The sequence below is a fragment of the Microcaecilia unicolor genome, chromosome 10 (assembly GCF_901765095.1).
Source record: "Microcaecilia unicolor chromosome 10, aMicUni1.1, whole genome shotgun sequence".
Lineage (NCBI taxonomy): Eukaryota > Metazoa > Chordata > Amphibia > Gymnophiona > Siphonopidae > Microcaecilia > Microcaecilia unicolor.
In genome coordinates, this window is record NC_044040.1 from 167261308 (window position 1) to 167274915 (window position 13608).

At 46.2% G+C, this 13608-nt stretch overlaps 1 protein-coding gene across 1 annotated transcript in view; it reads right to left on the bottom strand.

Annotated features, from left to right (window-relative positions):
• Positions 1 to 13608, bottom strand: part of CUL3 (cullin 3) — a 230913-nt gene that overhangs the window by 77783 nt on the left and 139522 nt on the right. The window contains exons 5-7 of the mRNA XM_030215800.1: positions 11095 to 11209; positions 5353 to 5581; positions 3594 to 3739 (exon numbers count right to left, since the gene is read on the bottom strand). Of these exons, the coding sequence (XP_030071660.1) occupies positions 3594 to 3739; positions 5353 to 5581; positions 11095 to 11209 (490 nt within the window). The remainder of the gene's footprint in view (positions 1 to 3593; positions 3740 to 5352; positions 5582 to 11094; positions 11210 to 13608) is intronic.

The window sequence follows — 13608 nt, forward strand, 5'->3', positions numbered from 1 at the left end:
TGAAAAGGCTTGGCTTGCTCAGGGGGGAGCGCATCAACCAAGCCCGCCAACTGCCGCACATTGTTCCGCATGTGTATGCTCGTGTAGAGCTGGTAGGACCGAATTTTGGCCACGAGCATAGAGGAATGGTAGGCCTTCCTCCCAAAGGAGTCTAAGGTTCTAGAGTCTTTGCCCGGGGGCGCCGAAGCATGCTCTCTAGAACTCTTAGCCTTCTTTAGGGCCAGATCCACAACTCCAGAGTCATGAGGCAACTGAGTGCGCATCAGCTCTGGGTCCCCATGGATCCGGTACTGGGACTCGATCTTCTTGGGAATGTGGGGATTAGTTTAGAGGCTTGGTCCAGTTCGCCAGCAATGTCTTTTTTAGGACATGGTGCATGGGTACAGTGGACGCTTCCTTAGGTGGAGAAGGATAGTCCAGGAGCTCAAACATTTCAGCCCTGGGCACGTCCTCCACAACCACTGGGAAGGGGATGGCCGTAGACATCTCCCGGACAAAGGAAGCAAAAGACAGACTCTCGGGAGGAGAAAGCTGTCTCTCAGGAGAGGGAGTGGGATCGGAAGACCTTCAGACTCCTCGTCAGAGAAATATCTGGGGTCTTCTTCCTCTTCCCACGAGGCTTCACCCTCGGTGTCAGACACAAGTTCACGGACCTGTGTCTGCAACCTCGCCCGACTCGACTCTGTGGAGCCACGTCCACGATGGGGGCGTCGAGAGGTAGACTCCCTCGCCCGCATCGGCGAAGCTCCCTCCGCCGACGTAGTCGGGGAGCCTTCCTGGGAGGCGGCGGCAGCCGGTACCACGCCGGAGACCTCACCTCGGGCGATGGGCCAGCCGGCACCACGCTCGACGGTACCGGTGGCGCAAGCACCGCCGGTACCGGAGGGTTAGGGCGCAACAGCTCTCCCAGAATCTCTGGGAGAACGGCCCGGAGGCTCTCGTTCAGAGCGGCTGCAGAGAAAGGCATGGAGGTCGATGCAGGCATCGACGTCAGAACCTGTTCCGGGCGTGGAGGCTGTTCCGGGCTGTCCAGAGTGGAGCGCATCGACACCTCCTGAAGAGAGGGTGAGCGGTCCTCTCGGTGCCGATGCCTGCTGGGTGCCGACTCCCTCGGCGACCCAGAGCTCTCGGTGCCGACACGGGAAGGGGACCGATGACGATGCTTCTTCGACTTCTTGGAACGAAGCATGTCACCGGAGCCTCCCGGCACCGACGAGGAGGACGTAGAATCCAGTCGTCGCTTCCTCGGGGCCGAGGCCGAAGGAGGTCAGTCTCGGGGGGGCTGTACCGCAGGAGCCCTCAGGGTAGGGGGAGACCCACCCGAAGGCTCACCGCCACCAACAGGGGAATGGACAGCCCTCACCTGCACTCCAGACGAAGCACCACCGTCCGACGACATCAGCAGACGAGGTCCCGGTACCACCGACGTCGATGCAGCTGTCCGATGTCTCGGCGCCGATGCAGAGGGTCGATGCCTCGATGCACTCGATGCACTGGCGGCCGAGGATGAAGCTCTGGACGCTGAAGACGTCGATGCACTCGATACCCCCGGTGCCGATGCCGACGAAGAGCCCGAGAACAAAACGTTCCACTGGGCCAATCTCGCTACCTGAATCCGCTTTTGCAAAAGGGAACACAGACTACAGGCCTGCGGGCGGTGCCCAGCCCCCAAGCACTGAAGACACGACGCGTGCCTGTCAGTGAGCGAGATGACCCGGGCGCACTGGGTGCACTTCTTGAAGCCGCTGGGAAACTTCGATGTCATGGGCGGAAAAATCACGCCGGCGAGATCAAAAGTCGAAATGGCGGAAAAGGCACCGAAAAAACAAGGGGAAGAAAACTTCGACCCAAGGCCTAAAAGCGGCCTACCCCGACGACGAAAGAAAACTTACCGGGGCGAAAAAGCTGAAAATAGCGGAGGGAAAAAAGACCACAGAGTCTTTTTCCACACAGAATGGTTTTTTTTTTTTTTTTTTAACAACACGACGAACGCGCGAGGTCGACTTTGCGGGGCCCGACACGGCGAAAACACGACCGTACCTAGCGCGGACAAAAGAAGACTGACGAACACGAGCCGGTTCGGGCGGGAAGACGGCCGCGCATGCGCGGTGCGCATGGACGCGCGAGGACTAGCAAAGGCTTTTGCTAGTGAAGTTTCCGATTGGAGGGGCTGCCGTTGACGTCACCCATTAGTGAGAACAAGCAGCCTGCTTGTCCTCGGAGAACTAGATTTTCATAAAGCTTTTGGTAAAGTTCCTCATGAGAGACTCAAGAGAAAATTAAAGAGTCATGGGATAGGAGGCAATGTTCTGGTGTGGATTAGGAATTAGTTATTGGACAGAAAATAGAGGGTAGGGTTAAATGGTTATTTCTCTCAATTGAGGAGGGTGGAGTGCCTCAGGGATCTGTAATGGGACCAGTACTATTTAACATATTTATAAATGATATGGAAATCGGGACAAGTGAGGTGATCAAATTTGCAGATGATACAAAACTATTAAAGGTTGTTAAAACACATGGACTGTGAAATAATGCAGGAAGACCTTAGGAAATTGGAAGACTGGGCATCCAAATGACAGATGAAATTTTATGTGGACAAATGAAAGGCGATGCACATTGGAAAGAATAATCCGAATCATAGTTACCTGATGCTAGGGTCCACCTTGGGGTTCAGCGCTCAACAAAAAGATTTGGGTGTCGTTGCAGATAATACACTGAAATCACCTGCTCAGTGTGCGGCGGTGGCCAAAAAGCAAACAGGATGCTAGGAATTATTAGGAAAGGGATGGTGACTAAGACCGAAAATACTATAATGCCTTTGTATCACTCCATGGTGTGTCTGCAACTTGAGTATTGCGTTCAGTTCTGGTCGCCTCTCTCAAAAAAGATACCGCGGAATTAGAAAAAGTTCAAAGAAGTGCGATCAGAATGATAAAGGGGATGGGACTCCTCTTGTATGAGGAAAGTCTAAAGAGGTTAGGGCTCTTCAGTTTGGAAAACAGACGGATGAGGGGAGATATAATTGAGGTCTACAAAATCCTGAGTGGTGTAGAACGAGAAGTAAACTGATTTTTTACTCATTCGAAAAGTACAAGAGACTAGGGGACACGCGAGGAAGTTACGTGGAAATACTTTTAAAACAAATAGTAGGAAATATTTTTTCACTCAACGAATAGTTAAGCTCTGGAACTCTTTGCCAGAGGTGGTAACAGCGGTTAGCGTATCTGGGTTTAAAAAAGATCTGTACAAATTCCTGGAGGAAAAGTCCATAGTCTGCTATTGAGACAGACATGGGAAGCAACTGTTTGCCCTGGGATTTGTAGTTTGGAGTGTTGCTACTATTTGAGTTTATGCCAGGTACTTGTGACCTGGATTGGCCACTGTTGGAAAACAGGATACTGGGTTAGATAGATCATTGGTCTGATCCAGTATGGCTACTCGTATGTTCTTTGATTCTTGTAAAACTTTTAGAACTATACAGATCAGTAGTAGCTCTGCTATAAGGTGCAGCAAATAGACCATGTCAATAATTACATTCTAAAATACTGATCATGAACATATGCATAAAAACAGATTTTGAAAGTTCTACCTACTTGAATATAATCAACAGGGTTCTTTCCTTCTCCTTCTTCAGATACAAGAGCTTTTCCTTGCTCCCTTAGGTAAGAGCTCATACACTCACACATGGTCTTCAAGCCATTCGGCACGCGGCTAAATAATTTGTACATGCACGCAAGGTCTGAAACCCAAATACATTTTTTCTTAATTTTAATTGTAAAACATCTTTAAAAGTGGACTTCCAGAAAACCAGATCCTAGTGACCTTCCATTCACAATGTTTATTAAAATATAATTCACATTAGAATGATTGGCTTATCTTTTCCTAAAATTAGGTATTCAGTAATGTTACTGTAATGTCATTTATTTCAAAAAGTTAAACGTGTCATTAAAAACAAACAAGATTTAACATTTTTTTTTAATGGAAGATAGCAGCAAATATATAATGTCCAATGCATTCCTGTCCCAGTAAGCAAAGTATAAAGAATTGCTCACACTTTCTTGACCTTCACTGAAGCCTGCCAGAGGGAACTTTACCCTCTAGCTTATTAATTTTAAAAATAATTAACAGCAAAATATAACTTATTACAAAATATTTTAAAAATTGTAGGAGAAATTGCTGCTACCATATTATATCCAACTAGCAAGAAACAGTAGAATTGCTGAAAAATGTGAAAACATGAGGAAAAGGACTTCAGTGGCTAAAGTCACGTCTAGAGATAAGCTGGGACTAATGACCTGCCATACTTCTTCACTAGTTCAGAAAAATCTCCTTTAATAAAGCATATTATCAATATTTTTGAAAATTGTTTTTAACTTTTTAATAATTTTGATAATTCATTTAAATTCATTCAAATCAAACATTTCAAAAAATCTTCTAGGCACTATCTGAGACAAGATTACAATGCTGCTCAACAGCTGTTTCATGCTAGCTTCATCAGGAGCGTTTTTGATTTCTGCAGCACTACCGGTAGCTTTCATGACGGGGGTACTGATAGTGTTGCAGAAATCAAAAACTTTCCCAATGAAGCTAGCGTGAAACAGCTGTTGAACGCTGCAGTGTTGTCTCAGATAAATGCCTGGAAGATTTCAATTTCCATTAGTCCTTTTCCTCCTTATTTTTTCAACATTTTCAGCAATTCTATTGTTACTTGCTAGCTGGATATAGTGACATTTGTTTGAAAAGCAAGTAAAGCCAATAAGTATAGTTGTGCAACCATGTTATGGCATACAGGTATAGCTTGAACTTTTTACCTTGCTCCACACCAGAGCTGTGCTCCCATGCCAAATATGCAAACAGTGAAACAATAAGACAAACCATAACTATCACTTCACACACTGTTCAACAAGGGCAGTTCAGGGAGGAAGCAGAATGCTTTTTGTTTTGCAACTCACTATCTGCCTGTAAAATGATTTGGAGCAGCTACCTGAACATAAACGGACATAAAAGCAAACATGGAAGGCACAGAGCGAAGCAAACAAAGACCACCAAGGTTGACTTGCTTTTGCATAGTATTGCCATGGCCAGAAAAAAGAAATTATTCATTATCAATCTATATACCGTAAATTTCTAATTTAAATGTTCATATTATAGACATAGACTAAATATCTTCCCATACCTAGACCACTGCTGTTTCAAACAGGTTACAAAAAAGGCTGTAAATATCTAAAAATTTTAGCAAATATGGCCTTTTTGAATTAAAAACAAAAAGATATACAGAAAATATGACTGCCAGGCATTCAAAATTACAGTTATACATGTACATATAAAAATGGCAAGAATGCTTATATTTACCTTCTGTCTTTCCATTTTTCAGCATATGAACTAGACCAGAGTTCTCCATTTCTACAATAGTCTTCATATGTTTAGAAATAAGCTCCCTCTCAACAACTTTTACTATTGGCTCTTCTGTTGATTTATCGAGGCAGTGCATCACCCGCTCTATTTCTTCATTAATTCTAGCTTCCACTTTCTTTATGTACACTGAAGCACTGTTCTCAGCTAAAAATTTCTGACTTTCCATCTGGAATTATAAGCAAAAACTATTACTTGGTAAGAGAAAGAGGAGGTAAGAGGGTAATTCACATCTGGGAAAAAAAATGTCACTGCACCAGGTTTGTGGAAAAACACTGGCTCTCAGCGCTTAATATACAGCAAGTGATCCCTGAGGCGATTATGCGTTTTATAATTTCTATTACAGGTACTTCTGAACTGTCCCTAATGGGCTTATAATCTAAGTTATATATTGTACCTGGGGCAATGGAGGGCTAAGTGGCTTGCCTAGGGTAACACGGAGATGCAGAAGAAACTAACAAGTATGTACATGTACCTTTGTTATCTAATGCATGAGAAAGAAAATAGTGTCATATCTGCTCATAAAGGACAAATACATGAAAACTGAACACTCGTATATGCAAACCATTAAACGTCTGCCTTTTCTGATCATCAGGCGCTGGCAAACGTGGGCAATAGTCCAGCGCTAATGGCCTCTAGCACCTATGTTTGCCTTTGATCAGTGGAGCCCCACTGAGCAAGATAACCAGGCAGCTTTATTTTATTTTTGTTACATTTGTACTCCGCGCTTTCCCACTCATGGCAGGCTCAATGCGGAAGGCAATGGAGGGTTAAACGACTTGCCCAGAGTCACAAGGAGCTGCCTGTGCAGGGAATCAAACTCAGTTCCTCAGTTCCCCAGGACCAAAGTCCACCACCCTAACCACTAGGCCACTCCTCCACTTTAGTCAATTCAGCTAACTTTTCAGTTATGCAGTCACATACTGTCCAGGTAGTTTGTTGCTGAAATGTATATACATATATGTTTGTTGTGAAAATTATCGAGAAGTTACACTACCTTTTGGAATAAAAACATATACGCTGAATATATGCTTAATCTCATTGATCTACCATCGAGAAACGCTGTTTTGTCTGCAAGGTCCTACCTCATTCTCCAATTTCCAACTTGCAGGAATGTTAAATACAAGACTCTTTTTGCATCATCCTTCCCTTACATCAGTCCGAAATATTGGAATGTCCTACCGAAACAACTTAAGGAGCTCGCCGACCACCAACTGTTCAAGAAGTCCTTAAAGACGTTCTTATTCGTCAAGGCTTACTCCACTAGCAACTCCAATGCTTAGCCTCTCCCACTTGTTATCCCCTGTGTTATCCCCTGTTCCTACCCCTCCTGTCACTTTCTGTTTCTGGGCCATCATTGTCCTGTTTTGTATCCTGATTTATTGTAAGCCACATTGCACCTGCTCATGTGGGTAAATGTGGGGTAGAAATGTACTAAAATAAATAAATAAATACCAGCAAAATATAAGCTGGGACCTTTGAAAATTAAGTACCTATGTATGTTACTCCCTTAACTTGGCTATGCCTTCTAGAATGCCTACTATTTATTCAAGTAAAATTGAGTGAATAACTAAATATGCATGTACTATGTGGAGACATTTTCAAATAGTTGTGTAACTTTGGAAGTTATGGGAAAATTAGGTTCTTACCTTGGTAATTTTCTTTCCTTTAGTCACAGCAGATGAATCCATTACGAATGGTTGTGTCCACCTACCAGCAGGGGGAGATAGAGAACACTGAAAACCATAGTGCCTCTAGGATGGCTAGCTCCATCTGCCTCTCAGTATTTTGAAGCTTCCAAAGCAGTGTTAAACCGCAAAGTAGCATAACATAAACTTTCCTCACAGCGAACGAACGCCCCAGAACAGTAGTAATAACACAAAAGAAAGACAAACTCAACCTCCTGTAGTAGAACAGAAATCCTGAAGACTGTTTTCCAACTTCTCCCAATGAGGGAACATGTCTGCAGGAAAAACTGAACACAAAACAGAGTCAATCAGGGAGGGATCATGGATTCATCTGCTGTGACTAAAGGAAAGAAAATTACCAAGGTAAGAACCTAATTTTCCCTTCCTTGTCATCAGCAGCAGATGAATCCATTACGAATGGGATGTATCAAAGCAATCCCTAGATAGGGCGGGAACAAGCCACACCACGCGCAAGCACTTGTGCTCCAAAAAGCGCGTCCCTCCTGGCAGCCACATCCAGCCTGTAATGACGGGCAAAAGAGAGCTTAGAAGCCCAAGTAGCTGCACTACATATCTCTTGGAGAGTGCTCCCGTCTCAGCCCAAGAGAAAGAAATCGCTCTTGAGGAATGTGCCTTAAAGGCGTCAGGCGAAGGCCGGCCAGATAGCAGATATGGAGAAAAAATGGCTTCCTTAAGCCAACGGGCTATAGTGGCTTTAGACGCTGGAGACCCTCTGCGAGGACCTGACAACAATTCAAAAAGGTGATCAAAGGTCCTGAAAGCATTTGACATCTGCAGATACTGCAACAGAGCCCTGCACACATCCAGAAGGTGCAACTGCCCAAAAGATTCCAGAAACTCCTCTCTAAAAAAGGAGGGCAGATAAATAGGCTGGTTTAGGTGGAACGCTGAAACCACCTTAGGCAGGAAGGAAGGCACTGTATGTACTGTAACTCCGGACTCTGAAAATTGCAGAAATGGGTCTCAACAGGACAGCGCCTGGAGCTCAGACACCCGTCTCGCCGATGTAATGGCCACCAATCCTTCTCCGAAGCTCGCCTCAGCGGCTCAAAGGGCGAACACTGAAGAGCCTTTAATACTAACCCCAGGTTCCAAGCTGGACAAGGGGCCCGCACGGGAGGCCGGAGCCAAAGCACCCCTCTAAGAAACCATGCAATGTCTAGATGTGCAGCCAGGGAGAGGCCCGAGACCTTCCCCCGAAAACATGCCAACGCTGCCACTTGAATACGCAGGGAATAATAGGCCAAGCCTTTTGTACACCATCCTGCAAAGAGTCAAGTATCGGCGAGACAGAAGCCCGCATGGGTGTGATCGCTTTAGAAACACACAGTCTCAAACTGGCGCCAGATCCGAGCATAGGCAACGGAAATGGAACGCTTGTGGGCCTGCAAGAGTGGAGATGACCTTGTTAGAATAGCCCTTGTCTCTCAATTGCGCCCTCTCAATAGCCATGCCGTAAAACCAAAACGGCACGGATCCTCCATGGTCACCGGGCCCTGCGTCAACAGGTTCGGTACCAGAGGCAAAGGAAGGGGAGCCTCCACCAGCATCCGCTGGAGGTCAGCCGCCTGGGCCAATCTGGGGCAGTGAGGATCACCATTCCTTGATGCAGCCGAATTCGCAGGAGTCGCCGCCCTATTAAGGGCCAAGGAGGGAACACATACAGGAGGCCCGTGGGCCAGGGTTGAGCCAAGGCATCCAACCCCGCCGAGCGAGGATCTCTCCATCTGCTGAAAAGAGACGGGACTTTGGCATTTGTGCTTGAGGCCATAAGATCCCCTACGGGCGTACCCCATTTGGCACAGATCTGAAGGAACATTTTGTCTGCCAGTTCCCACTCCGCAGGGTCGATTTGATACCTGCTTAGAAAATCGGCTTGCACGTTGCTCTGACCTGCTATGTGAGCTGCTGACAGAAGCTGCAGATGTAGCTCGGCCCAGTGGCATATCTGAGCGGCCTCTGTGGCCCGTGCTTGACACTGAGTGCCGCCTTGTCGATTTATGTAGGCCACTGCTGTCGTGTTGTCCGACAGAACTCTGACAGTCAGTCCCTCCAGAGTCTTGTGAAAGGCCAGAAGAGCCTGGAATATCGCTCTCAGTTCCAAGCGATTGATGGACTACCCCGTTTCCTCGGGTGTCCACAGACCCTAGGCACTGCTTCCCTGGCAATGTTCTCCCCAGCCCCTCAGGCTGGCATCCGCTACCACCAGGCACCAATCGGGAAGCGCTAGCGGCATTCCTTGCCGCAGCATGCTGTCTGAGAGCCACCACTCCATACTGAGTCGGGCCGCAGGGAGCCACGCGAGTCTGCGTTGATAATCCTGGGACATAGGAGACCATCGTTGAAGCAGGGCAATCTGCAGAGATCTCATGTGTGCTCTTGCCCATGGCACAACTTCCAAGGTGGCCGTCATCGACCCCAACAGCTGGACAAAGCCCCAAGCTCACAGTTGAGGCATCCTCAGGAGCAGATGGACCTGATTCTGAAGCTTGCACTGCCTTAGGTCGGGAATATTGACGACCCAGCCCAGAGATTGCAGTACTGAGAACACTCTGGCTGTTACATGACGACTGTCTTCTGCAGAGTCCGCTCTGATGAGCCAGTCGTCAAGGTATGGGTGAACCCAGAAACCCTCTCGCCTGAGAAAGGCAGCTACTACCACCATTACCTTGGAAAAGGTTCGGGGAGCTGTGGTGAGGCCAAAAGGCAATGCCCAAAACTGGAAATGTTTTCCCAACACCACAAAATGGAGGAACCGTTGGTGCGGGGGCCATATAGGAATGTGCAAGTAAGCTTCTTTTAGGTCCAGAGACGTGAGGAACTCTCCTGGCTGTACCGCCGCAATGACGGAGCGCAGGGTTTCCATGTGAAAATGCCGCACTCTTAGTGACTCGTTGACTTTAAGTCGAGAATGGGCCAAAAGACCCGCCTTTTCGCGGCACCACAGAATAAATGGAGTAATGACCGCCGCTGTGTTCGGCGGGAGGCACAGGGATCACCGCTCCAAGGTGCAACAAGACTTGTAAGGTCTCCTCTACCGCCGCCCGTTTGACAGCAGTGCCGCATCGGGACGCCACAAACACGTCTCTCACCGGGGCACCGAAATCCAATCGGTAACCTTCTTTGATCAGGTCCAGGACTCACTGATCTGAGGTAATCTTGGTCCAGTCCTCGAGAAAGAGGGAAAGGCGTCCTCATACAGCTGTAAAGGAGGAGTGGACCGGCGTCCCATCATTATGGAGGACGGCCCTGAACTCCTGGCCTTGAGCCTGCCGCTGCGGAGCGTTTGTCCGAGCGAAAGGAGTTCCTCTGCTGAAAGCGGGCACGTTGAAAGGCAGGGAAAGGGCGAACCTATGTGCCTTTAAAGTGGGCTCCACTTAGCCACAACACCCCTGCTACAACTGGCAAAAGCACAGGAGCCACCCTAGGCAGAAACTTGAAGGAGCTGAACAAGCTGCATCCAACCCTGCTGGGAGATAGAGAAATATTGACAGGCAGATGGAGCTAGCCGTCCTAGAGGCACTATGGTTTTCAGTGTTCTCTATCTCCCTCTGCTGGTAGGTGGACACAACCATTCGTAATGGATTCATCTGCTGCTGATGACAAGGAAACAGCGATATTCAAGTTCATTCAAACTAAGTTTTTGAAAATCTGCTTCTAAAGCTGATATGCCATACTTGATGTAGACCTGCAATTACAAAAATTACAGACTCAAACAGTCCAGGAACCAAAAAATAAGATTGAGCTTTTAACCTATTCTCACATTATCTGATTCATGCACACTTTGGTATTTTCCCCAAGCTGTATCCAATGCCTCTGTACCATGATTTATCATCCTCACTTCATTTAGCAGAAGAGAGAGCTATCCATTTGTTCTACTCACTACTTTCCAGTCACATACCTGTGGAAACAATTTTTACTGGAAAGAGCCACAGAAATATCACAACACATTTAAGCAATAGTATTTTTATACCTGAAAGAATTCTGCAGACATCTCTAAAAATGGTGCCTCAAAATCTTCTTCATAAACTGATCGCCCTTCAAGACCTAGAATCATTAACATCTGACATGCATTTCTTATTGCTCCTCTGTCACACAAAAAAAGAAAAAAACAGAAATTAAGAAATCTTTATATACCCACTTCTTGGCAGTATCATTCAAGATAGTTTACAAATATTTAACAATAAAAAATAACTTTCAAACAAACACTTCCTCTAGGGAACAACTAGGATTTCAAAGCCTTTCATACTAGCTTAGCAGTATGTGTGTTTTTCACTTAGAGGTCAGGAAACATACCTTATGGACTACAACAGAACTGAAGAGTGTCATTACTACTACAGCAAAGTTACTTACCTGTAATTGATGCTCTCCAAGGATGGCAGGACACTAGTCCTCAAATGTGGGGTGCTATCATCTGAGCGAGCCTGGGCTGAAGAAAATGTAAACAAAGATTTAAGCACTTTCTAGAGCAGCGCACTGCACGTATGAAGTGCTTCCTGCATGTGAGACCACCTCAGTTTCAATAAAAAGCTATTATTTTTATTATGAAAAGGGCAGGTTTTGTGAGAGCCGATATCCTGCTGTCCTTGCAAAACATCTGCTACAAGAAAGCAACTCTTCTTTCTCTGAAGGCAAATAAGATATGCAGTCCTCACAAGAAGGAATTCCTAGCTATAGACTTCAGTTTCTTCTTGTTAAATTTTTTTGTTCGTTTTAATGAAGAAACCTGGCTATAGTAAACGCAGGCCCTGGAGGGATTGTAAACCTTAGAGAGATTCCACAGGACCAAACCTCTCAGATAAAGAATCCTTCTCCAAAGAATGGGATATAAGTACATAAGTGTGTGAACAGAAATCCACCTCCCAGGCTGGCAGATCTCTTCCATGGAAGCTGATGTCAAGTAACCACCAAAGCCACCATACAGGAAAAGTGAAACTAAGGTGAGAAAGACATTTTTTAAATGGCTACAAAAGAGGAAAATTAGGGTGACAAAATTCATGACTGGTGGGCTCCATGGAAAACTTGAGAACTGAGGTGGCCCAATACAATGCTGACTCAAAGTCACTGATACACTCAGTGCACTGATCTAGAAGGCCCTTAGAGCTCTGTTGTCATTTCTTCAGCTCATGTCCCATCAGATGTCACCCACTAGTGAGGACTACGTATCCTGCCCGTCAAAGAAAACACTTTTGAACAGAAATATTTTATAAAGAAAAGCTTTCAGAAGACAAAAAAAAAGCTGAAATGATAACTTTCTTCCTATGATATGGGTCCTGTACTGACCCAATTTTTACACACCTAAATGTAGGGACTTAGAAGATCAGGATGCCTAATACCTGTAGTATAGCAAACTCATTTTTTTAAGAATAAGTGAACACAACTATTAACACAAGTCTGCCATATAGTGCTAGTTTATTCAAAGAGTGAAAGGCTGTATTATAAAAAAACTAAATGGAACCTATAGTAACTGTGTTAATTTACCCAAAATGTTCAATTAGAATGGAAATGAACAGTTGAGTTTCCAAAATGGTGACCATATCATTAACCAGCTTGTTCCAGTTAGCTTTATATAGTGTCTCCCAAAAGAGAAAAAGTGAAAATATAAAAATACTAGTAAATGAGGCCCGTTTCTGACACAAATGAAACGGGCGCTAGCAAGGTTTTTGTCGGAGTGTGTATGTTTGAGATTGTGTGTGAGAGTGACTGTGTGTGAGAAAGAGAGAGAGTGAATGTGTTTGTGACAGAGTGAGACTGCTGGGTGCGAGTGTGTCTGCTCTGTCCCCTGCCCCCCCCCCTTGCAGCAACCCAGCGATTCTCCTCTCTCTCCTGCTCCCCCCCAGCGATTATCCTTTTTTCTTGCCCTCCCCCCCTTGTATCCACCCAGGGATGCTCTTCTCTCCCCTGCCCCCCTCCCGCCACCCAGCGAGTCTCCTCTCTCCCCGGCTCCCCACTCCAGCCACCCAGCGATTCTAGTTTTTCCTGTGGCCCCCCCTCCAGCCACCCAGCAATTCTCCATTTTCCCTTGCCCCCACCGATGCTCTTCTCTCCCTGGGCCGTGCCCCCCCTTCCAGGCACCCAGCGAATCTGCTGTCTCCCCTGCCGCATCGATTTGCCGCTGTGCACCCGCCCTCCCAGCTGTTGCGTGTGATGTGCGCAGGGTGAGCGATGCGATTCGGTGAGTGTCATTGCTCCGCCCTCGACGTCATCGCGTTGTGATGCGAGGACGGGGCAGGCACTCATGGGCAAACAGCACAACTACACACTACTTCCAGCTTCCTTAGAACGTTGGAGGTGCGTTTTATATAGAGAGATGTCCAATTGTTCAATAAAATTAAAAAAAAAGATTAAAAAAAAAAAAAAAAAGATTCTTTCCTTCCCAGAGGAATTAAGTTAAACCAAGGTAAAATTATGTATCATACCTGATAATTTTCTTTCCCTTAATCATAGCCAATCAATCCATAGACTGGTGGGTTGTGTCCATCTACCA